The sequence below is a fragment of the Phacochoerus africanus genome, chromosome 1, assembly GCF_016906955.1.
Source record: "Phacochoerus africanus isolate WHEZ1 chromosome 1, ROS_Pafr_v1, whole genome shotgun sequence".
Taxonomy (NCBI): domain Eukaryota; kingdom Metazoa; phylum Chordata; class Mammalia; order Artiodactyla; family Suidae; genus Phacochoerus; species Phacochoerus africanus.
The window spans coordinates 123385495-123412046 of NC_062544.1; the positions used below are offsets into that span (position 1 = coordinate 123385495).

General features: G+C 44.5%; 1 protein-coding gene across 2 annotated transcripts in view; it reads left to right on the forward strand.

Annotated features, from left to right (window-relative positions):
• Positions 1 to 740: 740 nt before the first annotated feature.
• The window catches only part of PTPRG (protein tyrosine phosphatase receptor type G), a 730473-nt gene continuing 704661 nt past the window's right edge, over positions 741 to 26552 (forward strand). The window contains exon 1 of one of the 2 annotated variants that reach the window (XM_047778440.1): positions 741 to 1581. In XM_047778440.1, coding sequence (XP_047634396.1) covers positions 1497 to 1581 — 85 coding nt within the window. In that variant the 5' untranslated portion in view covers positions 741 to 1496. The remainder of the gene's footprint in view (positions 1582 to 26552) is intronic. The other variant, XM_047778433.1, reaches the window with a different exon arrangement.

Genomic DNA, 26552 nt, shown 5'->3' on the forward strand with positions numbered 1-26552 from the left:
CGTGGCGCCGGGAAAAGGGGTGTGGGACTCGGAAGGACAGTATTTCAAAAGCCTAGGATCGATATGCCTCCCCACCCCCACCTCTCCCCAGTCGGGAACATGGCCAAAGGAAGGCGGAAAAGAAAAGGAAAAGAGAGAGAGAGAAATGAAGAAAAAAATTAAATCTCAAAGCTCAGTCCGAGTGCAAAGGCCATTCGGCTTTGTTTCCAAAGCGGGGGAATTCGCCAGGCTGGGGGGCGCAAGCAAGGAGTGAGCAGGGCGCGCCCCGCCGCGGCGCTACCAAGGCGCGGAAACCCAACACGAAACCCCATCACCCTATGAAGGCAGCCGTCGGCCCCCCTCCTCTCTTCAAACCCGAGCCTGGGCCCCTACAAGTCTCCCGTCCGCGAAAAACGCTGACGGGGTCCGGGGGACAGCTGCCAAACCCGCTTAAACTGCGGCGTCTTTAAGAGCTAGCTGAACGGGAATCTGGCAAAGACTCGCCGACCCCTAGAGGCAGCTGCCCTTCTCCCGCTTTCCGAGACCCGGCCAGAGCAGCCCTCGGCACCCAAACTGCCCCCGCCGAGTCCACAGCACTCCGGCCTGGCGAGGGGAGAGAAGTGGGCTGTGGGACCCCACAGAGGCGGGAGCCGAGCGTGGCTGCTTTAAGAGCGCGGCGCGCGCGCCCGCTGCCGGCAGCCCCGCTGCGCGTCCCCGCAGTCTCCGCGCGTCCTTGATCGCGCGCCGCCGCGCGCCCCCTGCTCGCTCGCCGGCTTTAAAGTCTCTGCCAGGATCCATGCTCACATGTTACTTCCTGTATGGAGGCATGGCTAGTTTCCAGCCCCGCGCTCCCCGATCCTCCCCAGCTCGCGCCGGAGCCACAACTTTCAGGAGCATGGACTGAAGGCGCCCTCGCCCCAGCGCCCCTCTGAGATCCTTTGTGTTTTCCTTGGTTTCCTCCAGCCGTTTCTATTTTGGGGGGGCTCTTCGCTCCTCCTGCCACTACCCTCCCCTTCCCTGCTCGCAAACATGCCTCCTTCCTTCCCGGGGCCCTGGAAGGAGCTGCCTGCCTGAAGCCGGGAGACGCTGTGCCGCGCTCAGCCCCGCCGCCGCCCGCCGGCTCTAGGGCTGCGCTGCCGACTCAAGTTGGGGATCCTCGGCTGCTAGCCGCTGCCGCCGCCGCCGCCTTCAGTCCCTGCCTGCCCCGGGCCCCGGGCATCGCCGCCGCGCGCCGACTCCTCGCCCTGCTCGCTCCTATTTGAACAGAAAACAGCCCTTCTCCGCCGAGGATCTTCCCCAGCGTGGCTCCACGTTCCCGGTCACTTTTTGAGATTTTTCCGGGGGGGCGCTCAGCGGTTTCCCGGATTCCAGGGGGACTTGGGCCGCCGAGAGCGGGGGGCCCGTTGAGCGGGCGAGCAGGGGAAGAGCCCAGGCTTGGAGGCTCACACGGAGGCAAGAACTTATTCAACAAGTTTACCACCCCCCTGCTTCCCTCTTTTCGATGTGCGTTTTCGGACATGCGGAGGTTACTGGAACCGTGTTGGTGGATTTTGTTCCTGAAAATCACCAGTTCCGTGCTCCATTATGTCGTGTGCTTCCCCGGTGAGTGCCGGCCGCCGAGGGACGCGGCCCTGGCCGGCGCGCGCGGGGGATATGGAGTTATTCCCGGGGCACGGAGCTCAGGCACCCGTCCCCGGGACCCCGGAGAGAGTGGAGGGGGGTCGGGCGCCCATGAAGGGGAGAGGGATACGCTCCGCTGGCTCTGGTAGCATTTAGGGAGGCTGGCGGTTGGGGAGGATGGAAGCAGGGGCTGGCCGGGAAGGGGGCCGGGGGCCGAAGAAGTCTGTCTTTCTCTCGGGTTTGGGGGGCCTAAGGGGGCCGGAGTCGGGAGAAAAGAAGACTCATTCTGCTGATTCGCCGCTGTTCGGGGGAGCTAGAGCTCTGGGGTTTTTGAGACCGGGGCCATGGGGAGGATGCCTTTGTGGGTTGGGGGGGCCCAGGGTGCGCCCCTTGCTCAGACGGGGTTTGAAGGAGCTTGTGGTGGGGGGGGGCGTGATTTGCTGCTCCCCGACCCTTTGGGGAGGCTGGTGCCCAGACGGTGGAAGCTGAAGGCTGGCCGTGGAGGATCGGGGATGTTGGGAACAGCCTGCGTTCCGGTCCCAGGGGTCAGGGGGCGACCCTGGCTCGGGGGCTGGGGCTCGGGTTGCGCTTTGGTTCCGGCAAAGGGGCTTTCTTGGGCCCGGGCCCCTGGCCGTTGTGGGAGGGCAGGGAGCAGACGGTTTAGGGAGATCCGTGGCTCCCTTAGCCCGGGCCCGAGGCTCCTCTATCCCGCAACTCTGGTCGGCAGGACAGCTTCGGTGGGGGTGTGGGTGGTGGGGGGCGGGTCGGCGACTGGGTTGCTATTCGCCCCAGGGCGGATTTTTTCCGTCTCCCGCCCTACCTACCTTCATCTTTGCCCTTTTGCAGGCTGTTCGCGGCTGGCAGCCCAGACCCGCACCTTTCTGTTTGGGTAAAGACAGGAACAGTATTGATCAGTGATGAAGATAATAAATCACCGCACGTAGCAGTGTGCGGCTCTGCGACCCTCGACTTCCAGCCCTCCACTGGTCGACCCCCTTTCTCTTTCTGTTCCGGGAGGGCAGAGGCCAGCTGCCTATATTTTCCCTCTTGCAGCCCCCTTCTCCCTCCTGGCTGCAGCCTCGAGCTCCCTTGAATCTGTCCGGCCCCTTCCTGGGAAGTGGAGGCCAAGCCCTCTGCCCTAATTGGAAAAGGGGTGGGAAAAATGGGGCGATTTCGTTTTCCATCTTTCACTCTCCTAAGGACAAGGGGCCCCCGCCCCCCTATTTTCTGCCTTCTCATCTACCAGCTCCTAGATACTCGGAGGTGAGGGTTATCCAGAAAAAAAAGGAATATGCCCCCCGATGGTCACAGCCGCCTGTCCCCAGGCGGTCCGAGCGCACGGTTTTGGTGCAGCGGGTCCCCCAGCTCCGTCATGAGCCCTAGAGCAGGGCGCGGGCGCTCTTGCTGCCCTCGGGGACTGGCAGCGAGTGTTCCCTTTGCAGGCACGGGGGTGCCCTCGAAGGACAGAGAGCCAAAGCCCTGCCCCTTTGCTTCGGTAACCCCCTTTTCCCTCTGCGCATCCTCTTGCCCCCAGAACCGCACGGAACTCCTGCCACAGCCCAGAATCCCAGCTTAGATGCCAAACGAGGACGTGTGTCCACACTTACCCTGAGGCCTGGAGTTGCCCACCAGGGTTCTGCCTCCACCAGGGGCTGGAGGAGATGTGGACACTTACTCTTAAAAATGTGCCCCTTCATCCCCCAACCCCCGCTCAGCATTTATGTTAATCATCTTCCCCCTCTAGACTTTCTTCTTTGCAATAGACTTGCCGGCTGAGTGGGCTCAGGTGCTTACTGGGGTCGAGCTTTGTAAGGGTCGCGCTTTAATGGGGGCAGTGGGAAGCAGCAGGAGCACAACCTTGAGAAGTATGAGGAATTTCTAATGTCCACTTCTGGCCTTCTCCTTATGTTCGGGTGTGGAGTCAGTGGGCCAGCTGGGATTTTCTTTTTACTGATGTCTGAGGAAACCTGAAATCCAAAATGGGACTGCCAGTGATGCCGCCTGTGTGGGGCTGGGACAGTTTTCATCTTCCACATTTACTATGCGCGCCAACGCTGCGAGGTAAATAAATAGCCCACACAATGGTCCGGGAGCCGAAGAATGTTGGAAAGCTAAGGGGCAGAGGTGCGAGGCGCAGGTAAGAAGGGTTGTGGTTAGGAAAAGTGCAGCCGGAGAGGTGCAGCAGCAGCCTTTGCAACCAGGCAAAGTTAAAAATGCCAGAGCCAGAGATGCCAGTTTTCCGTTTTCCGAAGGTGCTGTGACGCCGCTGGACCTCAGGGGGCGCCCCCGAGCTACTAGTCAGACTCCCGCCACCTCCACCCGTCCAGCTTGGCCACCTAGGTTCGGTGGGGCTGGAGTGCTCCGCTGGGGCATGCAGTTACAACTGGGAGCGAGGAGGCAGCCTCATCTCCACCGTGCTGCTCCTGGGCGGCTCTAAACCCGTGGGGACTGGAGTTCGCTCTGGGACCCCCCTTTCTTGCCAGCCCCTTCTTGCCCGCCCTAACCTGGGAAGCATTTATCTGGTTGACACGGGGATAAAAAGGTTTATGGTGTGGGATTAGGGTCCTCCTTGTGACACTTTAACCAACATCCCTTGTTATTTTCTTTGTTTTCTCAGAATCACTCCAACTTTTCTTATACATTTGCTCTTAATTCCTGTTCAGGACACAGGGTAGCAGTAATTTGAGGGGGTTTTGGAAACATTACTCTGGCATGGGTCTTTCCGCTGGAGGGAAACAGTGGCTTTTAGGCTCTCAACAACAGTATGGCAGGTGTGAGGCCTGAGTCGCCATTAGTGTTTCAAGCGATGTTTCCACTTTCCAGAGCAGAAGTGTTATCGACATGATATAGTGCATAGTATATTCTTCTCTGACATCTAGAAAAATACCCTTGTGGAAAAATTTATGCAATGGAAAGGTATAATGGGCCCCTACAAACCCCTTACCCAGCCACCACAGCTACAACTCAATTTTCCCTCTTTCATACCCACCCCGCTAGCCTCCTCATTATTCTAAAGCAAGTCTTACATATAGTTCATTTAAACATTTGGCATATATCTCTAATCATTGAGAATTTAAGTTCCTCCAACAGGATATAAATTATGTTCTTCGAAAGGGTTAACATTTTATGTATTTTACATCCTTAAGCTACTCAGCATAAATGTAAATTTGTTTTTAAATTGATTTCTTCTCTCTTTCTGTGCTCTGAGTGAAGTCTTTCTCTTTGATTCTGATATGTTTTGTACGGTAATTACATTACATCTAGGAGGCTGACGTTGGAAACATTTCAGATGGATAAGCTCTGCTTTATACCTTGGATGTGTCAGAATTGCAGGATCCATGATTGATGTCTGGTGAATCTTCCTCTGAGCTTTCTCTTGGTGTATTTGTATGTACTTACTTTATTCCTGGTGGACATCCTTTATGGCTTTCCTAGAAAAATGCAGAAGTAGTATTTGTAAGTCAGTAATCTTACTCTTTAGGGCTGGGGCGAGAAATTGTGCAGTCCCTACCCCCACTTCTTTCTCCAAAGTATCTTGTTTAAAGATGGAGAATCTTTGTCTGGTTTTGAAACTTGGTCCCTCTGATGCAGTCATGGAATAAAATATTTGATGTTTCCTTCTAAACAGTGTTCATCTTATAAAATTAATGAAGTTAGAATATTAGTGTAAATAGGCATGACAGGACCTTTTGGAAGAAGGGAAAGTTGCTGTTGCCAAAGGCAGAATGGTTATTGGAAATGTTGGCTGAAATGAGAAAAAGAACTAACCAATAGTGAAGCTCTGGGCATCTCCCCTTAATAATGGGCTTGTTTTCACTGAATAAGAGAGAATGTTGTTTACAGGAGACAGTACAGGGAATGCTGACGATTTAACACAGCAAAACAAAAAAATCCTTTCAGATTCATCTTTCTAGTCTGGAAAACTCCCATGTTAATGTATAACCAGTTACCTATCGAGGCACTAATTGGAATGAGCTTTCTTGTCTTTCATGAAAGATCATTTAAAATACCCCAGAGCTGTCGTTATTAGGACCCCCTCCTACTTCCTCACCCCCTCCCTCATGCTCCTAGAAACTGCTTGACCAGAAGGACAGTCTGGACACTTTAGCAATACCTAGGTGAGGAAAGTGATTAAGTGTTGCCAGTACTCTATTGCTTTACCTCTTCCCTTTTATGTTGAAAAAGTTTTTTGTTTTTGTTTTTCCTTCTTTGTTTTGTTTTTTTTTTTTTTAATCTGAATATACATTCAGCATTTTACTTAGAGCATGCAGGATAATGCAATGTCATTTCTAGGCAAGTTAAAGTTGTAATGTGGGTGTGCATTCTGTGTTGCAAGATTGAACAAAAATTGTGATTAACACTAATCTTAGGGTATAGCTTTCATGTGGTCACATTTCATAAATCAGAGTTTATGGGAGAAATTCAGAGCCTCTGAGGTTATCTCAAAAGTGTGTATTGCCACCCTCTCCCTCCATAAGCTCTTGGTGTTGCTTTGCTTATAGGTTGACCATTATCAAGTGATGGGTGATTATCACTGAAGCTGCATTTTTGGCCATCTGTGTAGCGAATAAAAGGCCTGTGTATCAAATAATACAAAGGAACCCAAGGAAATGTTCCCTGCCTCCACTTTTAGTTTTCTGTCTGAGCTTCTTCTAGGTAAAGCTGGTAGCTACTAAGGAGGGGCTCAGGAAAGTGAGAATGTTGTGAGAAGAAAGAGCCTGCCCCCAACAGGCAGTAAGAGCTGCGTGTGGAATTCCCTGGCCGGCCTTTGCTGAATTTGAACCAGAATAAAGTTGCCTGGTTACACATTGAGGCCCTCAGTAAATATTCCCAAGTGATTAAAAGAGCAGATACTGACATTTGCCTTTTGGAGAAATGGGAGTGACCATCTTGCTGATAAAAGACCCAAATCTAGGACTATGTCAGTGTTCTGTGCACTTAGAAGATCAAGAGCACATCTGTAAAAAAGTTATCTGTAACTGACTTGGCTTTGACTTTTTTTTTTTGCTTATTTCTGTATGTTTGTTTACATGGAGTTGTAACAAAGAAATCACTTCAAAACGATATATATATATGTGTGTGTGTGTGTGTATATATATATATATATATATATATATATATATGTATACTTTTTTAGGGCCACACCTTGGCATATGGAGGTTCCCAGGCCAGGGGTTGAATCAGAGCTGTAGCTGCTGGTTATGCCACAGCCAAATTCAATGCCAGATCTGAGTTGCATCTGTGACCTATAGCAACAACAGATCCTTAACCAACTGGGCAAGGCCAGGGATTGAACCTGCAACCTCATGGTTCCTAGTCGGTTCGTTTCTGTAGTGCCACTACAGGAACTCCAAAATGATATGTATTTTTAAAACCCCTGCTTTTTTTTTTTTTTTTTTGGCTGCCCACAGCATATGGAGTTCCTGGGCCAGGGATCAGATCCCAGCTGCAGTTTCAACCTATGCTGCAATGCTGGATCCTTATCCCACTGTGTGGAGTGGGGGGGTTTGAACCTGTGTCCTGGTACTGCAAAGATGCTGCTGGTCCCATTATGCCACAGTGGGAACTCCCTCACTCCTTTTTCCTACAGTTCCTTTTGGTTTCAAATTTCCAAGACCAAGGAATTGTTCATGTCTGGGAGTAAAGTAGGTGACTCTCAGAAAAGTTTATGATGATTGAAATATATGACAGAAAAATTTGTGGTTTGCTCCTATTATGAAAAGGCCTGTGAGGTTTATCAGTGCTGGTTGTGCTTGACGTAGCTAGGGGGCTCCATGTGCTGTTATCTCCTCCTGCAGGGACACCTAGATTTAGAGGGCCATTTCACCTGATATCATTCATAGCAAAATAGTTGGTGTTTTGATAGAAAAAATATATCAGCTGTGTGAGTTGGCTTGCCAGGCCTTTGTAGGCTCAAAATTTTTATGACCACAGCACTTTATGTGACTAATTTGAAAACCATTTTACAAAGTGATTTTAGGGCTGGATGAGAGAATGACTATCAGCTTACCAGGTTCCAGATGTGCCTGGTTTCTCTTTTCAAACTCCCCCTAACTGAATTGGGTGGTTTTCCAGCTGTACTTGGGGTGGAGGATGGAAAGGAACTTCCACATTGAAGGAGAATCACTGTGCTGTTTTATCTGCATCTAGAAAGGAGAAATCTTTAGGGGCCTGGAACTTGTTAATTCATTTTATTTCCTTTATAAACCTGGTAGCCATGAAAAGTTGTTTAAAATATATCAGAGTATAGTCTTGAGCCAGTTGGCCTTACTAGCCAGTTGCCATTACTAGCTGTGTTGCTTTAGACAAGTTACTTAACCTCTCTGCCCCTCCCCCCAATCCCCTCTGCAAAATGGTGTAGTGATAGGGCTTCTTGAGGCTTGAATGAGAATGCGTGCTAAAGGACTTAGTACTTTGCATGGGAAATAATGTGCTCAATATAGTAACCTTTTTTTTGTGTGTGTGTATTAAAGAAATTTGGGTAGAGTATATAGGAGGAGGAAAATTGAACTGAAAAAGACAGCTGTGTTTAAGAACAAATACATTTTCAGAAAATTTGTATAAACTTGCATGGATTTTGTGCCTGGATTTGCTATTGAGAGTGAGGCTGGCATGAGGATATCCCATGTACATTTGGTAAGATTGTTACTAATTTGCGGTTCGAAGAAATGAGAACGCCTCAATGAGGTCTGAGATACCTCCTTGCTTACATCCCAAGGGAGATCTCCACTTTCCTTGCTCAAAATGGGAAAAATGTTTTCCACAGGCTCAAAAATGTACCATGTGAATCTCCAAGATCTCTATATGGTGTAACCCTTTATCGAAAGAGCTGCTTGGTCCTGCACCCTTCTAAGGCCTGCTTTGTTGTGTTGTAAACAAGGAGAATGGGTTTACATGTGACTGTCATTTCTGGGTTTTAATTGTGTGCCGTGAATGGGAAGCAAACAGTAGTCCTTGGGTGTTGCTTTTATTTTATGCTTGTGTGTCACTTGAACACACTTATGCCCTTGTCTCCATATCTTCATGGATTCAGACCTGTGGAGTATACAAGAGAGAACCACACACTGTGCATGCAAAGCTCCTGCCCTCTAATCAATTTTTTGCAAACTGAAATCAGCATGATGGTTTTCTGACCAAACAACAATCTACAATTTTGAACTACTCGACTTAGCTATTTTGGGACTGTAGCAAAGTGACACAGTTGGCTGCTGAAATCTAGCAACTAAAAAGGAAGCAATGAAAGCATAGTTCATGGAATATGTAACACTTCCATGTAAGAAAATAGGACAACTGGTCTTATTTTGGGGGCTGCAATACTATTTTCCTAACGAGGAGAGGAAGCAGTTGTCAGTTGATATTGCAGTGGATATGCAGTAAAAGTATATTGCATTTTTATGCTTTTGAGGAATTCATACCATTTATTAGATGAATCCAAGCAGTATTTGAATTCTGACACCATTGCAGCCACATGAATTCCACCACACACTTAAATCAGATCAACTTATCAATTTGGAATAATTTAGATAAGAGACCCAGCTATTAGCAATGTATCAAATATAAAAGCATAGTCCAGGAGTTCCTGTCGTGGCTCAGCAGAAACGAATCTAGCTAGTATCCACGAGGATGCGGTTTGATCCTTGGTCTTGCCCAGTGGGTTAAGGATCTGGCGTTGGCGTGAGCTGTGCTGCAGGCCAGCAGCTACAGCTCTGATTCGACCCTTAGCCTGGGAACCTCCATATGCCATGGGTGCAGCCCTAAAAAGATAAAGGAGAAAAAAAAGGCATAGTGAGGAAATGTCACTGACTTTTCAAGAGTCAAGTAAGTTAGGAATTGTCAAAAGGATTTATTTACAACGCAGTGGTTATTTATAAGAAATGAGTTCTTTTAAAATTTTTAAAATATCACTTTTCCTGAAGTGTTTCGATTTGTTGAGGATGGTGGTTAGGAGCCGGCTGTGGCCTTGGCTGGGTAGTTGGGATGGTCACTATGTCGCTGGACAAATGACTCAACATCCTGTGGAAGTGGGGTTGGGTGGTAGTGGGGGTCTGGGAGTCCTAGTTAATATATAATTCTTATTCAGGAACCACACTAGGACCTCAGAGGTCCAGATTGAAATTCTTGATTTGTTGCAGCAGTGTTATGCTGAGCAAATGGGCCTCGGTTTTTAATCTCTTAAAATGGGAGCAGTGGTTGTAACGGCCCACAATGGCCAAGCATTTGCCGTGATCTAGCTGCTGCGCCTGAACTTTTATATGCCTTTAATCCTCTTTGGAAGAAATCTTGACTATCCTCACTTGAAGACAAGGAGACTAAAGTGGAAAGGAGGTTGTGACTTGTTCAAGGTAACCTCTGTACTAAGTGATGATAAAAAGAGATTATATTTCTCTAATCATTCTTAGGATCATTTTGAGTAAAAATTGTTGATAAGCATTTGGAAGATGTTTTTCCTAATCGAACAGGAAAGCCTTTTCATATTTCGTGCTATTACTTTTCCTGTGTAAGCAAGTACCATAAACACTGGGGAAAATAAAGGTATCTTCCTGTGTTTGCTACAATTAAATAAAGAAGTAATGTAATTAGTATAGGATTTTATTTGGTTACATTGAAGAGACGACCTTTCCACAAATTACTTTAGCTTCTGAATAAGCTGATAATAACTATGGATAGAGTGAGTTTATTGGTGGTTTCTCTGACTCCTCTTCCAAAGAGGATCTACATTGATTTAGTTTATAATTTGAGAACTTTTGTTTATGGTGTTGAATAGGGTTATAATAATGGGGTATTATCATCATCCCATATATCATTTAAGTGTACACTGCAGGCTCTGAAATACAACTTCAGGAAAATGTCTGAGGGAGTTATACTTGGCACAAGATGATTTGGGTTCTGGATTTTTCCTCTGGAGTTTAGAACTAGCCATGGGAGCCAGCCAGGCCAGCTGTGGGATCTGGGCAAGATGCTGTGTTTCTTTGAGGTTATTTTCCTCACCCTTAACTAAATGAGTTCTAAAATTCTTCTGGAATTTTAGGGGTTGTTGTTTCCAGCCTGGGTGGTTTGGGAGGTTATGTCCTTTCTACAGTATACAAGTTGGATGCCTAGTCCATAGTGAAATGTGACTGTGAGGGGTCCTTCTTGTTAGCTTTACTCTGAGAGTTTGCTTCTTAAGCTGCTAGAAACCCTTTGATTTGTTCAAAAACCTGGTGGGAGAATTTCCTGAGGGAGTTAAGCAAACAAAGTAGTGAGTGGATCTTTGGTCATAAAATGCCTATAAGCTATTTTTTGTTTTTAAACATGAAACCTTATTTCTCCTGGAGTCCAAGTTAAAAAAAAAAAGCTGTAATTTTTTCACCAATGCCAGTGAGGTTATATCTGGCTTTTAAAACTATTGAATGTGATTTAGGATTGGGATGGTGATAGCAAGATTCTTTATTTAAAAAGAAACCTCCAGGTTATTTCTGTAAATTCCTCTGGAAAAGAGAAATGGAAAAAGGACAGTCTTTCTGGTTATTTGGAGTTCTGCAGGGGACATCTGGCCAGCTGGTGTTCTGTTTGGCCATACTGTGTCGAAAAAAAGTTGAATTGAAAATTAGGGCATTTCTCATTCATGTTACCAACAAGTAGATTCAGAATATCTGCTTTGTACCAGGCGCTGGGGAGACAGTAATGACCAGAACAGATGGAGATACCTGCCCTTATGGGAGCGTCTTATAAATATCTGGGTAACTTATGGAAAATCGGAAGGTATAGCAGCCGAAGGTGTGTGTCTTGCTTGACAACAACAGTAAAGTGGAATTAAATAGTGGCTGCCCGAGATGGGCCACTCATCTGGCCTGCAGTGGTTATTTACAATACTCCGCTGATCCCTGGAGGTTTTTGCCACTCGCAGAGGTGATTTCTAGATTTCTACCCGAGGGACAGTTTTTTTTTTTTCCTTTTTTTTTTTTCCTGCTGTTGCTTGTTTGAGGTTTTGTATTGCTTGGATTGGTTGTGCACAAAGGTGTGTGCATGCTCGGGTGCCAGCACGTGCATCATTGGCTGATGAAATGGTGTTGTTCCCATTGGTCTGAAGCCCAGCCCTCCTGCCTGTCATTTCTTGGTTTTGCCCTTGGCTGCTTGGATATTTCTTAATAATAGGGCAAGTTATACTGCTGATTTCAGTTGCTGTTGGCTTGTTCAATTTTAAAAAGTTATGTTTTTAAAAACTTTCTCATTTAAGAGCTAGTGCCTTTGGTCACTTTCCTGTTACCAAACTTACCAAGAAGGGGATGATGTGGGGGTAAGGGAGGGTAGGCCAGTGACCAATATAGTAGAATCTAAGGAAATTAATGTGGAGATGTCACGTGAATTAGTGGGTCACTTACCAAAGAGCTTAATTTTTTCACATAATCTCCCTGCCCCAGTAGTTTTTTGCACATGACAGTTATGTATGGATTTCTAATATATGATAGAAATATCACATATCTTAATTTTTCCAGCAACAGTATATGGGTGGAGTAGAGTGTTCAGCTTCTTCTTTTTTTCTTTTTTGCTTTTTATGGCCACACCCACAACATATGGAGGTTCCCAGGCTAGGGGTTGAATCAGAGCTACAGCTGCTGGCCTACGCCGCAGCTGCAGCCACAGCAACATCAGATCTGAGCTGCATCTATGACCTGCACCACAGCCCATGGCAACGCCAGATCCTAACCCAGCGAGTGAGGCCAGGGATTGAACCCACAACCTTGTGGTTCCTAGTCAGATTCATTCTGGTGCACCGCGATGGGAACTCCCGAGTGTCCAGCTTTTAATAAGGGCACTTGGAAGATCTAAGGAGGTGATTCATTCATTCTAATTCTAGCATGTGTTCTTTAAGAAGTCATTATAATATATGGTACATCTACATGAATTGTTCGCATATGATTCAGAGCCTAATTAGACTCTATGGCCTTTGAGGGCAAGGTCTTGTTCCTTCTTCCATCTGCTGAATCCTCAATAGTCATATCTGAGCACAGATAGAGTGAGTGGCTAATGCTTTCTAGAACAATTACAGAACTTTTTGCAAGAACCGACACCATTGTATGTGTTTCCTAGAAATCTCACTTTGCATCCTCATAAGAGACATGGTATCCAAGATCAACATTTCTTTTTTTCTTTCTCTCTCTTTCTTTCTTCTTCTTTCTTTCTTTCTTCCCCCCCCCTTTTTTCTTTCTTTTTTTAGGGCCGCACTCGTGGTATATGGAGGTTCCCAGGCTAGGGGTTGAATCCGAAGAGTACCTGGTAGCCTACGCCACAGCCACAGCAATGAGGGATCTGGGCTGCGTCTGAAACCTACATACAACACAGCTCCCACCAATGCGGGATCCTTAACCCACTGAGTGAGGTCAGGGATTGAACCTGCATCCTCATGATTGCTAGTCAGATTTGTTTCCACTGAGCCATGATGGGAACTCCAGGTCAACATCTTTCTTAAGAGAATTCAGAGTGTATATATACATATTGTCATGGTGTTTGAAGTCCATCTTCAAAAACAGAGAAGATAACAGAGGTATACTTTGTATTTCTGGTTATCAGAGTATCTATTGCTGAAAATGATATATTCTAATTAGGGGTCAGATGTCTTATGGGGCAGCAGGGTCAGGTTTTGAATGTTACAAAAAATAACATTTTTTCATGTGGAATAATTTAGGCTAAATTCTGTGAGTCTGGTGTTCATTTGCAACAGCAATGCCCTTGGCTATAGGGTGGATCCAGGAGAAGTAGTCTCATTTCTGTTTTGGTTGTTTTGGTAATAGTGACACGAGGTATGTACAGGGCAGCAGAGCTTGCTTGAATTTGCTGCAGAGTGAAGGTGAATGTTGATCTGTTGCCTGGTAATGGCTTTGGGCAGTTTGCTCTAGAAGGGCTTGCCTGAGCTGACCATTTGCGCTTGCTTGACATGTTCGTTGACCATCCTGTCTAATGCCCTTGATTAGACAAATGTTGGCTGTGCATCGTATTATTCCAAATGTGCTTAGGCAGAAGCTAAATTTTCTAGAACACATTGCTAGTCATTGCTTGCCCTCTTTTATCCTTCTCCCAACCAGTTGTTTTCTCTTCTAAAAGCAGTCATTTTCTCTGCTTACACGTGTGCAAAGGCCACGAGTGCAGGGTGTGGAAAATCACTTGACAATTTTAGGCATCAGCCCTCCATTTTCTCAATTGGTCAATTTGTGCAGAAGCTGCTGAAATTATTTTATGTGATACAGGGTGGGTAACTCTGGCATTAGAGTTCTTCTGGACATTTTTTGGGGATGTGCTTTTTAAAAGAAAAATGTCGCAGTTACTGCAGTGTATTAACTGATGCGAGGGAGCTGTTGGTTCCTGAGGTTTCTGCCTTCACTTGAGATGCCAAGTAGAGGGAAAATTGATTTCTGGAGAATCTGGGGGAACTGTAAGCACTCTGACCATATAAACAAAGCAGTTTGTGGAAATAACTCTCCAATGCCTAGGGACCTTTAACAGGGTTTTGAGGAAATGAGACTTGAGATGGGTGGATTCTGATGAAAGAGGCCAGTGGCAAATGCATGTTTTTGGAATTGCACACATCAGTTAGTCAAGTTAACGGGCTCCAGTTAGTCAAGTTAACGGGCTCAAGTTAGTGAATCTTAGCTTTGTCCTGTACTAACTTGGGCCTATACTTAACTTGATTTTTTTTCTCCTCTGTGGAATGGGGAAAATATGATTTTCAACCTCCCAGAGTCCTTGTGAAGATGGAATGAGATTGTGTATGCCAAGTCCCAGAAAAGCATTAGACACACAGGACCGTATAAATGGCACCTGTTTTTAATAGCTGTTGCTTAAGATTTTTGAAAGAAGTGCTTGTATAAATATGCCGTCAGTTAATGCCATACAATCCTAAGAAAAGATGGGAGAGCTGGAACTCAGGGAAAGCAGAGATCCCACAGTTAATGAAATGGCAGAATCAGGATTTGAACTTGGCCTTCTTATGTTCCTTCTCTGCTAGCAGAGTAGGTGGTGGATGAGTTCAGGCACACAGTGCTAAATCAGGAGCATTTTCTATTGGCAGAGATGTATCAAAGAAGCTATTAGGTTTTAATTTGCTCTCACTGCCTCCTGCTTGAAGGAACAAGTATATCTTTAGTATTCTCATTCCTGAAATTATTCCGTGTGGGTAGATTGTATGTGCCTTGCTATATCTCTGTGTTAACTTGGGGACCCCTCATATTGTCTGAGTACATACAGATTGAAACATTTAGTGATTGCTTGTCTTCTTGCCCCTGAATTATTTTGCATTTTTTTTTTCTTCACAGGGATTGCAAAGTGACATGTGTGGGCCCTTCATCTTTACTCATAGCCATGGCTGACATTGCTAATTGATAGTGGAACTCTTTCCTGCTAAGGCCTAAACTGGGTCTTGGAATCATTTGCAAGAGTGGGCCTGCAAGAGGACTTTTGTGCCATCTCTGTACTGTCCTGAGACACATTTGCCAACCTGTGAAAATGGCATAAGGAGAGGCATGTCTGAAGGGCTTTTATATCCTTGCAAATAGGTTTGCTGATATACAGACAACTTTTAAGCCATACAGCTATTTTAAATAGCAGGTATTGACCTGAAACAATAGGTATCGATGCAAATACCTTGTGCAAAGGTTTCCTGATCTATGAAATTGATTTGGGCTCATATTTGACTCACATTCATTTATTCATAGGGAAAAAAAAGTCCAGTCTCTTGATGGTGGTTACATCATATTGTAATAGGTGAGTTTTATTAATGGAGGTTTAGAGATCTAAAATTAGTTGCTTATTTTTCCTCTCTTCAAAGCCCAGAGGTTTTGCATCAGACTATGGCTTTTGTATGACTGTTTATATTCCAAAGTGACACCATTCTGAATTCTTAGCTATTTAAGTAAGTGTTAAGTATCAGCTTGATGACAGCGGTTTTTTAAAACTGTGACTGACTAAATGGATCCTTTCCCCCTGTTGATAGATGGTAAAGTATTGTATGTTTACTCTGAATACATTCATTGTTACCTTTAGAGTAGCATGTTTCTCAAAATTTGAGTGGCCCTCTGATCAGTATTATTTTTGATAAGGACATTGAGGAGTCTGGATAAAAGGCAAAAGGAATTCTTTCGTGAAGCCGACATCAGATACATTTGTCGTATTGGTGACATACCGATACAAATACTTTGGTTAACATCAAGTGAGCCCATATTTCTTTCCTGGGTGTGGATTTTTTCCTCCTAAAGGCCCCTTCTGATGTGGAACCTTAGCTAATTTACTATGAAATGTTTGTAGAGCTGTTCTGTCCATTATGGGAGCCACCAGCCACATGTGGCTGTTGAGCATTTGAAATGTAACTTGTCTGAATTGAAATGTGCTTTCAGTGTAAAAATACACACTGGCTTTCAAAGACATATGAAAATGTATGTAAAATGTCTCATTAAAATTTTACATTGTCTATGGAAATGTTAATATTTTAGATATATAGGTATAAGTGGACTGTTAAGATTAATATCACCTGTTTCTTTTTACCGTTTCATGTGATAAAATTTAAAATTATGTATGTGGCTCCCATTCCTGGTTTGCATTGTATTTTTATTGGATGGCACTAGTCTAGAGTGCTCTTTCAGACCTTACCTCACCTTTCACAAGAGCATTTCACAACTGTGGTTCCCTGTGTGACCATGATAACATCTTCTAGTCCTGTCCTTTGAAAACACTGGACCGGCAGAGACCCTTGTCATTGATGGAGAGAATGGCCTTCTGGAAGACACTGTTGCTAGGAAACAAGAGAGTCTGATTGGCATCAGGATAGAGGGTCAGGGCTTTGTTTACCTGTCTGTGAAATGCGGTAACAGTCCCTGCTGTGTGAGGTTGATGAAGGAGTAAATGAGGTAAGCCATAGAAGGCATTTTGACGTAGGCTGGGCAAATAGGAAGCACTTGGAAGTAACGATTATTGTCTTACCAGCTCCTGAGTACGTTTTTAGTAGAGTTCCTGGCTTCATTTTGTCCTCCTTCTGGTTCCAGTTGATGATGATGCCTTGTGGAACCTGTGAAGGGTTTCAAGCACACCTGTATACTTTTTTTTTCTTTTGGCCACCCCATGGCATATGGAGTTCCCAGGCCAGGGATCAAATCTGAGCTGCAATTGTGACTTAAGTCACAGCTGCAGCAATGCTGGATCAGGCTGGATCCCCACTGTAGCAGGCTGGGGATCCAACCTGTGTCCCAGCACTCCCAAGATGCTGTTGTGCCACAGCAGAAATTCCCAGACTTGCATACTTTTAAGATGCCAGCCTCTGCTGCCTAGGAAATCCAGGACTGCATGGAATAACTTGAACATCCCCGTCAAGGTCATGCTCAGCAATTCACAAAGCAGAGGGGGCTTTAGAGATCTTTGGAAATTTACAGTGGCCCGCAGAAGCTCCTAGATGAGAGTGCTAATGGGTTACAGCGCCCATTCCCTCCTGCCTGGTGGAGGAGGCCAGTGAATCCTTCCTCACACAACTTCCCAGGCCCTTGCATTTTTTTCTTGGATATTTGGTTTTCTTGAGGCCCAGGTTCCCATTTCTAGCCAATATCATACCAGGTCCAAACACTGAACTCTGGGTTATTACCAGTGAGTGGTCCAAGCTTTAAAACAGCTGTGGATTTGTTGTGATGAATCAGGTGGTCACTTCTGTGTTAGTGTGGTTAGAGACACATCTGAAATGTTTTTTTTTTTTTTTTTTTGCTTTTTTAGGGCCATACCCGAGGCATATGGAGGTTCCAGGCTAGGAGTCCAATCAGAGCTACAGCTGCCAGCCTGCACCACAGCCACAGCCACAGCAGTGCCAGATCCGAGCCTCGTCTGCGACCTACACCACAGCTCATGCAACGCCGGATCCTTAACCCACTGAGTGATGCCAGGGATTGAACCTGCATCCTCGTGGATGCTAGTCAGATTTGCCTCCGCTGCACCATGACGGGAACACCCGAAGCGTTTCTAGAGGATGTTTGATGCCTTTCTCCAACAGAATGTTAAAACGAGAGGCTCTGCCACATAGAGTAAATGTTCTATCCTTGCCAATCTGCTGCTTCATTTGGACGAGGAAAGTGGGGAGAGTGTGAGACATAGAACTCACTTTTACCAAAAAGCTCAGGTCTGCCTATAAGGGTCCTGTGTGTCAGGGTACATCTGCAGGCCAAAAACTTGGGCAAGGGTGGTTGCTGCTGGAGAGGGAAGCCCTAATTGGCTGGGAAAAGCCATCCCTGTTTAATTGTTTTTCAGGTTCTGGATGGGGCTGCTTCCTTCCCAGGGAATCTTTGGCAGGGTGGACACATGCCCTTTGTTTGGTGCAGGTGATAAGAATCTGGGTTTCAGTTGTAAGTTCTTTTAGGAGGGATAAAGAAGGATGTTGAGGTTTTCAAGTGAGGCTGTTGAAGGAGTGTCCATGGGTCCTCAGGCCCCACCCTGAGCCTGCCTTGGAAACCCCAGGGGAGGGTGATGAGAGCAGCTGTGTGCGCCCGCGTGGGAAGGGGAAGAAAAGGAGTTCCCCGAGGACTCTCTCATTCTCTTTGGCAGAGCCAGATTTCAGAGTGACTCTTAAAGGAAAATAGTCCTCCAGACCTTTCTGTCCACACAGAGCTTTAGTGTTTCCCTTGCCGAATTACCAAGGCACATCTCTTTTTAAGGATGCCAGATGCCGTGATTGCCTGTGTCTGCTATTACTGACAGCTGCCCCCTCCCCAGCTGCCCCCTCCCTGTCCTTTCACTGGGTCTCGAGCCTTCCTCCTGTGTAGTCTTTTCTGCTTCAAGTCCTGATTTCTAGGATGAAGACCTCCGTGCTTAGCCAGTCTTTCAGGGCAGAGGGAGGGTATTGGGAAATTATCTTACTCCTTCTGCAGTTGTGTTTACAGTGTGGCATGGCCACTTATTGAACACCTACTACAGGTATGGTGGGCCTCATACCTTATCTGAAATTCATCCTTGTGTTGCCCAGGTGAGCACATGGAAGTTTTGTTAATTAAGAAACTTAGTAGCAGATATCTTTGAAAGTGGTGGAACCAGGCTTCTGACTCCAAAGCCAGTGATTTTTTTTCCTAACAGCATGGTATTTCTATTATGTGGATGACTAGTGCAGCACATCTTGCAAATTGCACTTGTTGGATGGGACTCTGGGTACTTTAAGACTGAAAGCTGAGTCCTGAAAAGGGGAAATGCCAGGTGAATGAGGACTGAGGCTAAGTTGGACAGATGTCTGTTTCTTTATTCCTTCCTTCTCTTCCTTCTTTTTCTTTCCTTCTTTCCTTTTCTTTCTTCTGGCTGCACGTGCAGCATATGGAAGTTCCCAGGCCAAGGACTGAATCCGAGCCTCAGCTGTAACAATGCTGGATCCTTTAACCCACTGTGCTGGGCTGGGGATGGAACCTAGGCCTCCTCAGTGACCTGAGCCTCTGCAGTTGGATTCTTAACCCAGTGCACCATAGTGGGAACTCCAGTGTTTTCTTTCTTTCATTAGTCCACTGTACAGGCTCAAGTCTTTGTATTCTGTATAAGGTTGATGAAATGCCTGAGTATGTTTTAAACTCAATAAGTAATATGTGTTAATAGAAATGAAGGAAAAAATCCTTACTGGGTAAGTGTATTTTATTCTTGTGGCCAAAAATAAAGAGACTTAAAGATTATTATTTTCTTTTGGCTACAGAAACGTTTTAGGAGCTCTTGGTAAGTTACCTTGGGTCACAGGATATAATTATACCTTTCATCTGCAGAGGGCCTGTTTGCAAGGTAGTGTGTGATTTGCACTGTTTTCTGGAGATTGCTGAGTAGTTACAAGGAAGTAATGCCTTTGATGGAGAGAAAATATTTGTGCTTCTTTCATTGCTGTCTTAGCTCCAGAGGCCAGCAGACATGTATTTTCGCCCTTTGACATCCCCAAGGCTTCAAGCTTAGTCTGTTCAGGTGTTTTTGTCCATGATATTTTGGGCACCATCTATTGCCAAGGAAGCCATCATGTAGTCAGTGATGAATTCTTAACTCTTATTTCTTGGTGGTGGGTACTTTGAAAGACTGAATAGATGAACACTGAATAATGAACCGGCCTCACTGAGTTCACTGTTAGTTCTGTCCTAAAGGAGCTGTTGTAAATCTAGAGTCATCAATTCCCCAAGAGAAAGTTGCCAAAGTTTGTTTTCCCTCTTTCTTTCTTGCCATACCTGTTAATTAGTTCCAGACACTAGCTAATCAGACGGCAGGCGTGAAAGCTCTAGGGTGAGAGGGAAGGTCAAATCAGCTTTTTCTTCATACAACCAAAGCCCTTGTTTTAATAGAAAGGGTTTGCAGCTTTCTTTTTCCTCTGCTCTCTAACTCTGTGTTTGAGTCATTTCTGAGTGCAGGCTGCACACAGCTGTGGGGCTTTTTGTCCGCTGTGGTGTGAGATTTGTGCTTAGCAGTTTGGGAGCATGTGGCCACAAGAATATGAGGGGGGAGAGCAGTGGTACAGAATCTAAAAGTGTGAATGAGAGCATCCAGAATTGCTTCTTTTACCTTGGAGTCTGCTATATCCTTATCTTTTGGCCTGAAAATGCTGAATATATAATATATTCATGTATATTACAGTATGTCAGTGATCAAAACCACAAGGTAGCAATACAATTGGCCAGAGTGGCAAGTTTTTTTCAACACATTCTTCCATCATTTTTCATCTCCCTGGAAAGACTCTGAGGTAGATGCTCCTTCTCTAGGTGTGCAGAGAGAATTCAAGACTGAATTGTTTGGCTAAGACAGAAAATACAGCTAGGAAGTAGCCTAATTTGAATCCAGGGAGCGTTTGGCTCTGCTTGACAGGAATGGGATCAGCATTGAATTTAACCATGGACCCCTGTCTCTTTTGAGATGCTGGGAAGGGAAGGATGATCGGGCTCACTCTTGAGTGAAACCATTGACATCTGGACTTTACTATTTCCTGTCCATAGATACAGAAATGGAGGCTTGAGCTGTCCAGTGGGACATTATGGTTTTTAACTTCAAAGGGGGTGTTGTCCTCTTCCACAATATTGTGAGGAAAGTAATGGGTTCAAGTCAAATATTAGAGGAAACTTTACAGGTATAGCAGTTTGCTTGGTGTTACAGGGATTCTAAATTTGTTGTGCAAATTTGGAAAAAATGAAGGCTCCTAAAACTGTGTGCCTAGCTGCATAAGACTGAAGGTATAATAAAATGCTGATACACTGATTCAGTCCCTTCATGTTCATGCAATTGAGTAATTGGAAAGATACCTTCCTAGGAGTAGGTGCTTTATGAACTTTTGAAAGCCTGGTTGATATTTTATACATGCACAGGCAACTAATGAGCAGAGGCAGTAGTGAGGTGATTAGCTGGTTGACCAGTACACATTGTCATATACTGCTGGGACTTGGACCTATGTCTGCCTTATGTCTTAGCCGCTTCCTAAGGGCATAAAGCCATTAGTGACTGTCAGCTTGCAGGTGGACACTACAGAGATATGAGAGGCATGGAGACTCTTGGTGGATTCATTGCCTGACTGTTGAATGCCGGCTGAGGCATTTGGGCTTGATTTGGTTGTCTAGAGACCACAAAATAGTGCAGGGAAAGGCTGAATGACTTTCTCTTGGTCGTCTAGTATGCATAGACTGTAGTGTCTTCTTGCTTTGTCATGGACTAGCTTTGTGTCCTTAGGCCCCTCTTTCTTCATCTATAAGATGGAATAATGATCGCTGTCTCACGGAGTTGATGTAAAAATTAAGTGACAATATAAGTCACTGTCAAGCACATAATTGTCATTATAGTTATTATTATTCTACCCTTGTTCTTGCCTGCCCACCATCCTTTACTTACTCTTTGGGTATTGATCACTGCTCCATGGTTTTGATGGGACCTTCTGCTAATTAAGGGGCTCTGTCTACCCCTCTTTCAGGCCAGTCATACTTTTTTCCCCTGGAATTGGAGGTTTGAGGCATGTGATATGAGGGTACTGACATCTCTCTCAATTCCTTCTGCCTGAATCCCTTGAGCTGCTCTGATCCTTGCCTGTCAGAAACTAGATTGTTTGGCAGTTGATTGGATTCTTTGAGATGTCCAAGGTCCTTTCAGTACATTCTTTTTCCTGCTTATGTTAACCAAGGGTTGAGCTTGGTCATTTTCAATCAAAGGGCACCAGTATCAGCTGGAGGTTCATAAAAGGGAAGGTAACGAGGTGTATTGAGAAGGACAGGAACCGGCTTGCCTGCCTGCCAGAAATAGTCCTTTTATAACGGTTTCATTCCTCCGTTTGATTTTTCAAGTTCATTCATGTTCGAGGTCTTTTATTTTGGTGTGAGGACAGCCTCTCCTGAGGAGACATGTTGATAACACTTAGCCTTAACTGCTTCTCTTGATTTTATTTGTAAATGAGAATCCTAAGGATCTGTAAGGAAACGAGTAAAACTTAATTGAACAACATTTAGAGCTGGAATTAAAAAAAAATAATAAAAAGAGTCCATAATGGTAAGAGGCCCTGGAGGATGAGATTAATGCAAAACTGTGGGTCTGGGCATAGATTTTGCCTGCACCTAATCCTGTCTATCACGTCGTACCTGCAACTGAGACCAGAGGTCTGTCGAGTATCTGATGGCCTCCAGAGTTTGTTTCTTTTATCATATCTTGTCTCCACTCACAGTTTCCTTTGCTGGCATTATTGGGCAGCAAGTGTTCCAACCTAAATTAAAATCAATAAGAAGCAATTTCATTTGTTTTTAACTACGAAGACAAGCACTTCCAGCAGAGTACCATACTTGCAAGTAGAGTTCAGTTTTGTTTTTCCCTCTTTTTGACTGGAGCCCAAAATGCATTAATTTTTCAGTGTAAGACTTTGCTGGTGTTCTGCTTTGATTTAAGGCCGTGTTACCATCATCATCATCTCTTTAAAACTGGGAATGTTGGCATCTAAATGACTTTTGTGTTTTATAGAGCCTTGGTAATCAAAGCTCCATTGGGTTTGTCTGGCTATCCCATGGAAGCTTGTTAGAAATGCAGGACCTCAGCCCCGCCCCAGACAAATAGAACCGGAATTTTCTTTTCAACAGGACCTCCAGGTGATTTGCAGCACCTTGGAGTTTGAAGAGTGGGTGTTTGTTCAAATGGGAATATTATTTTAATCTCCTTGTTTTTCATAAGTTTTTAATTGAAGTGTAATAAATAATCATTGTAGAAAATGGGGGAATTCATAAACATATATAGAGGAAAAGTCATCTGTAACCCTGACACTCAATTATAACTATGACTTACCATATCGGTCTGCAGCCTTTTAGTGGGCTGAATGGAACATTAAAAAATTACATGTATTATATATTTTATATTTATATTTATATATTTTATATGTATGTATATAAATATATATACATACATAAAATAATTTTGTGAAATATATTAAAACATCTTTTATTCAGCACAAAGCTTACTTCTTAGGACACAAGAGATGAAGATCCAAGTTCTCTTTTGGTCAGGGACAGAAGATTCTTGGAGAAAGAGACCTTCTTTCCTCCCAAACCTGTATCATTTGTTAGGAATCTACTGTGTGCCAGGAACTGCTTACCTGCCTGTGGGACCCTTATGTCGGTAATCACAGAACACGATGGAAATTAAGACACTGACTGGGCTTTTGAATCCTAACATACACTTTCTGGGCATTTGAGGCAAAGGAAATTATTAATATGGCTTGCTTTTTGCTTAATTTTCCTCCTTTTTATTTTTTGCTTTGCTTTGCTGGTAGGGATTCTGAATTAATTGCTACTTTAATTGCTTTCATTAGGTGATAGATTCCTCTGATTGAGCAGACCTTTCCATCTGAAAATATCTAGGATTTGAAACTTAAGGTCATGAAGGACAGCTTTTCCAGCAAGGGAAAAGAAGGTGGTTGTCTTGGCAGCGAAAGCTTGCTAATTACGCTGCCAGTTGTAGTATCTATTTGTGATGGAGGCACTGGGGACCCAATTAGCAGGTCATTTCATATAAGGGTTTTGGGTTTGGACTCTGGTGTGTGAAGATGGTATGGCAACCAGTGAGTACCTTCCCAGGGCAGGGGAATTGGGGATGATTTTAGATGGTCACTTGGGATTGCCACAGGTCACCGTTACGAATTGAAGGCTCAGCTCCTCTTTCTGTTCCTTTGCCCCAACAGTTTCTAAAGTTGTCTTGTCTGCAGGCCCCCAGTACTGGAAAGTTGCTACTCTTTTTTTTTGGGCTGGGGGGCACTTCGAGGCATATGGAGTTCCCGGGCCAGGGATCAGATCCAAGCTGCAGTTGCAACCCTAAGCTGCAGCTGTGGCAGCCTGGATCCTTAACCCATTTTGCTTGGCCAGGTATTAAACCTGCATCCCAGTGCTCCCAAGATGCTGCTGATCCTACTGTGCCATAGTGGGGACTCCGAAAATTGCTAGTCTTGAGAGAGGCTGCTGTCTCAGGAAGGATGAGGCCAGGAGGGTCATGAGAATCAGGAGACTGGAAGCCCAGTGACAGGAGAGGCAGCAGGATGATCCTTTTGTCTGGATCTCCCAGTTGTCTTGGGCCCGGTTGGTGGGTGGGAAGAGGGTGGGCAGGGAGTCTACCTGGATTCTTTGACTAGCATTGTTGTGGAAATGTCAGGGCATCAAGAAACTGATTGGGCAACCTTCTTCTTTCTTGGCCAGGTATCACCCAGGTAGGGCTGCCTGCTGCCATTCCTGTGCCCACAGGAGGGATGCAGAGAGGATGTGATTGACCTGGTGGGTACTGAGGGCAGAGATGTTGGGGCACGAAAGTATTTTGACTCCTTTTTTCCTAACGCAGGGTAGAAACTAAGGTCCTATGGTGACATGACACACCTCTTGATTTTAGCTTATTTGTAGTACTTCTGACAAATGTCACCTTCCATTATTTTATAAAACAGAAACAACAGAAAGCAAGTAGACATGCTTTTTGTATAAGGGCTTTCAATAGAACTCATTGGAATCATTTATTGTTGGGCCTTAAACTTTTAAGTGTTTTTTGTTTGGTTTGGTTTTTTTGTTTTGTTTTGTTTTTTTGCTTTTGCTTTTTAGGGCTGCACCTGTGGCATATGGAAGTTGCCAGGCTAGGAGTCGAATTGGAGCTATAGCTGCCAGCCTGCACCACAGCCACAGCAATGTGGGATCCCTGACCCACTGAGAGAAGCCGAGGATCAAACCTGCATCCTCATGGATACTAGTGGGATTCATTTCTGCTGTGCCAAAATGGGAACTCCTCTCATTTTTAAATTTTAAAGTAATTTCAAATTAAAAGAGAAGTTTCAAAAATAGAAGGAATTTCTGTATCCCCTTCTGTCCAGAATAGCCAAATATTAAGTTAAGTTTACTTTCTGTCTTTTCTGTCACTCAGACAGACAGACAGACACACATTATTTTCTTCTGGACAGTTTGAGAGCAAGTTACAGATATACTGCTCTTCACCCTTAAATACTTCAAGGTGTGTTTATTCAAACAGGACATTCTTTTATATAATACAGTCATTCACAGCAGAAAATTAATGTAAACTTTTAAGTTTATTTTATTTAGTCAGATTTAGTCAATTAGCCTACCACTCATGCCCTTTATAAGAAAACAATAACTTTAAAAAGTTTTTTAAAAATTTTATCTTTCTCCCAGCCTAGGGTCCAAATACATGATTACATGTTACATGGGGTTGTCTTATCTCTGTAGCCTTCTTAAATTTGGGACTTTCTTTGTCTCTCATGAGCTTCTCCTTTGAAGAGTTTAGTGCTTATTTTGTAAAATCTCTCTTATGTTAGATTTGTGTGCTGTTTTCTCAGGATTGAATTAAGTTATCATTTGTTCTTTATTGCAGTTGTGTGTCCTGTTTCTGAGAAGGATCATGTGGGACTTGCCTCCACTCTCTTTCTCCCCCCCAGCTTATACCTCTGCTCTTTTTGATTCGATACTCTTATGGGAAGGAGAGAGTTTTGATCATATACCCCTAGTACACATATTTCTCTAAACTATAAATTATATTAGTCCACTTGGGCTGCTTTAACAAAATACCAGAGATGGTGTGGCTTAAACAATAGAGGTTTGTTTCTCATAGTTCTAGAGGCTAGGAAGTCCAAGAGTAAGGCACTAACCAATTTGGTTCCTGATAAGGATGCTCTCTTTTCCCAGTTGGCAGATGGTTTTTTTTTTTTTTTTTTTTTTTGCCACTCCCGAGCATATGGAAGTTCTCCAGGTCAGGGATCGAATCTGAGCCATAAATCCTTAAGCCACTGTGCCAGGCCAGGGATTGAACCTGACTGCTGTAGAGACAACACTGGATCCTTAACCTACTACACCAGAGCAGAAACTCTGGAAGGTTGTCTTTTTGCTGTGTCCTGACATGGCAGAGAGAGAGAGAAATAGGGAGAAGGAGAAAGAGAGGGGGAAGGGGAGGGGAGAGGGAGAATGGGGGGGAAAGAGGGAGAGAGAAAGCTGTTTCTCATATCTCTTCTTATAAGGGCATTAATCCCATTGCAGGGGCTTCACCTTTAGGGTCTTATTACCTACCAAGAGCCCCACTTCAAAATACCATCATATTGGGGGTAAAGCCTTCAACATACAAATTTTGGAGGAATGGAATTTATTCCATAGCACAGACGTACTATGCTGATGTTATATACATCATAAAACATTCTCAAATACAAATTAAGGAGGTTAAATGAATATTTATGTATATATTCATATACAATTGTCTATCTTATATGTATACTACTTATTTACATATATTTGTTCATGTATATATATACCCATATATATATATATACATACATACATATATATATGAATGCATAGATGTTAGTTATATTTCCCTTCAAGCGGCCCAGAGCTGGAGACTCCTAAAACAAAACAGCTATTACAGCTCTACAAGGAGGAAAAAATTGTTACACAATAGGTTGGGATTTCTTGGTTTCTCTAGTTTATAGGATTTCCTCTAACCCAGGGGTCAGC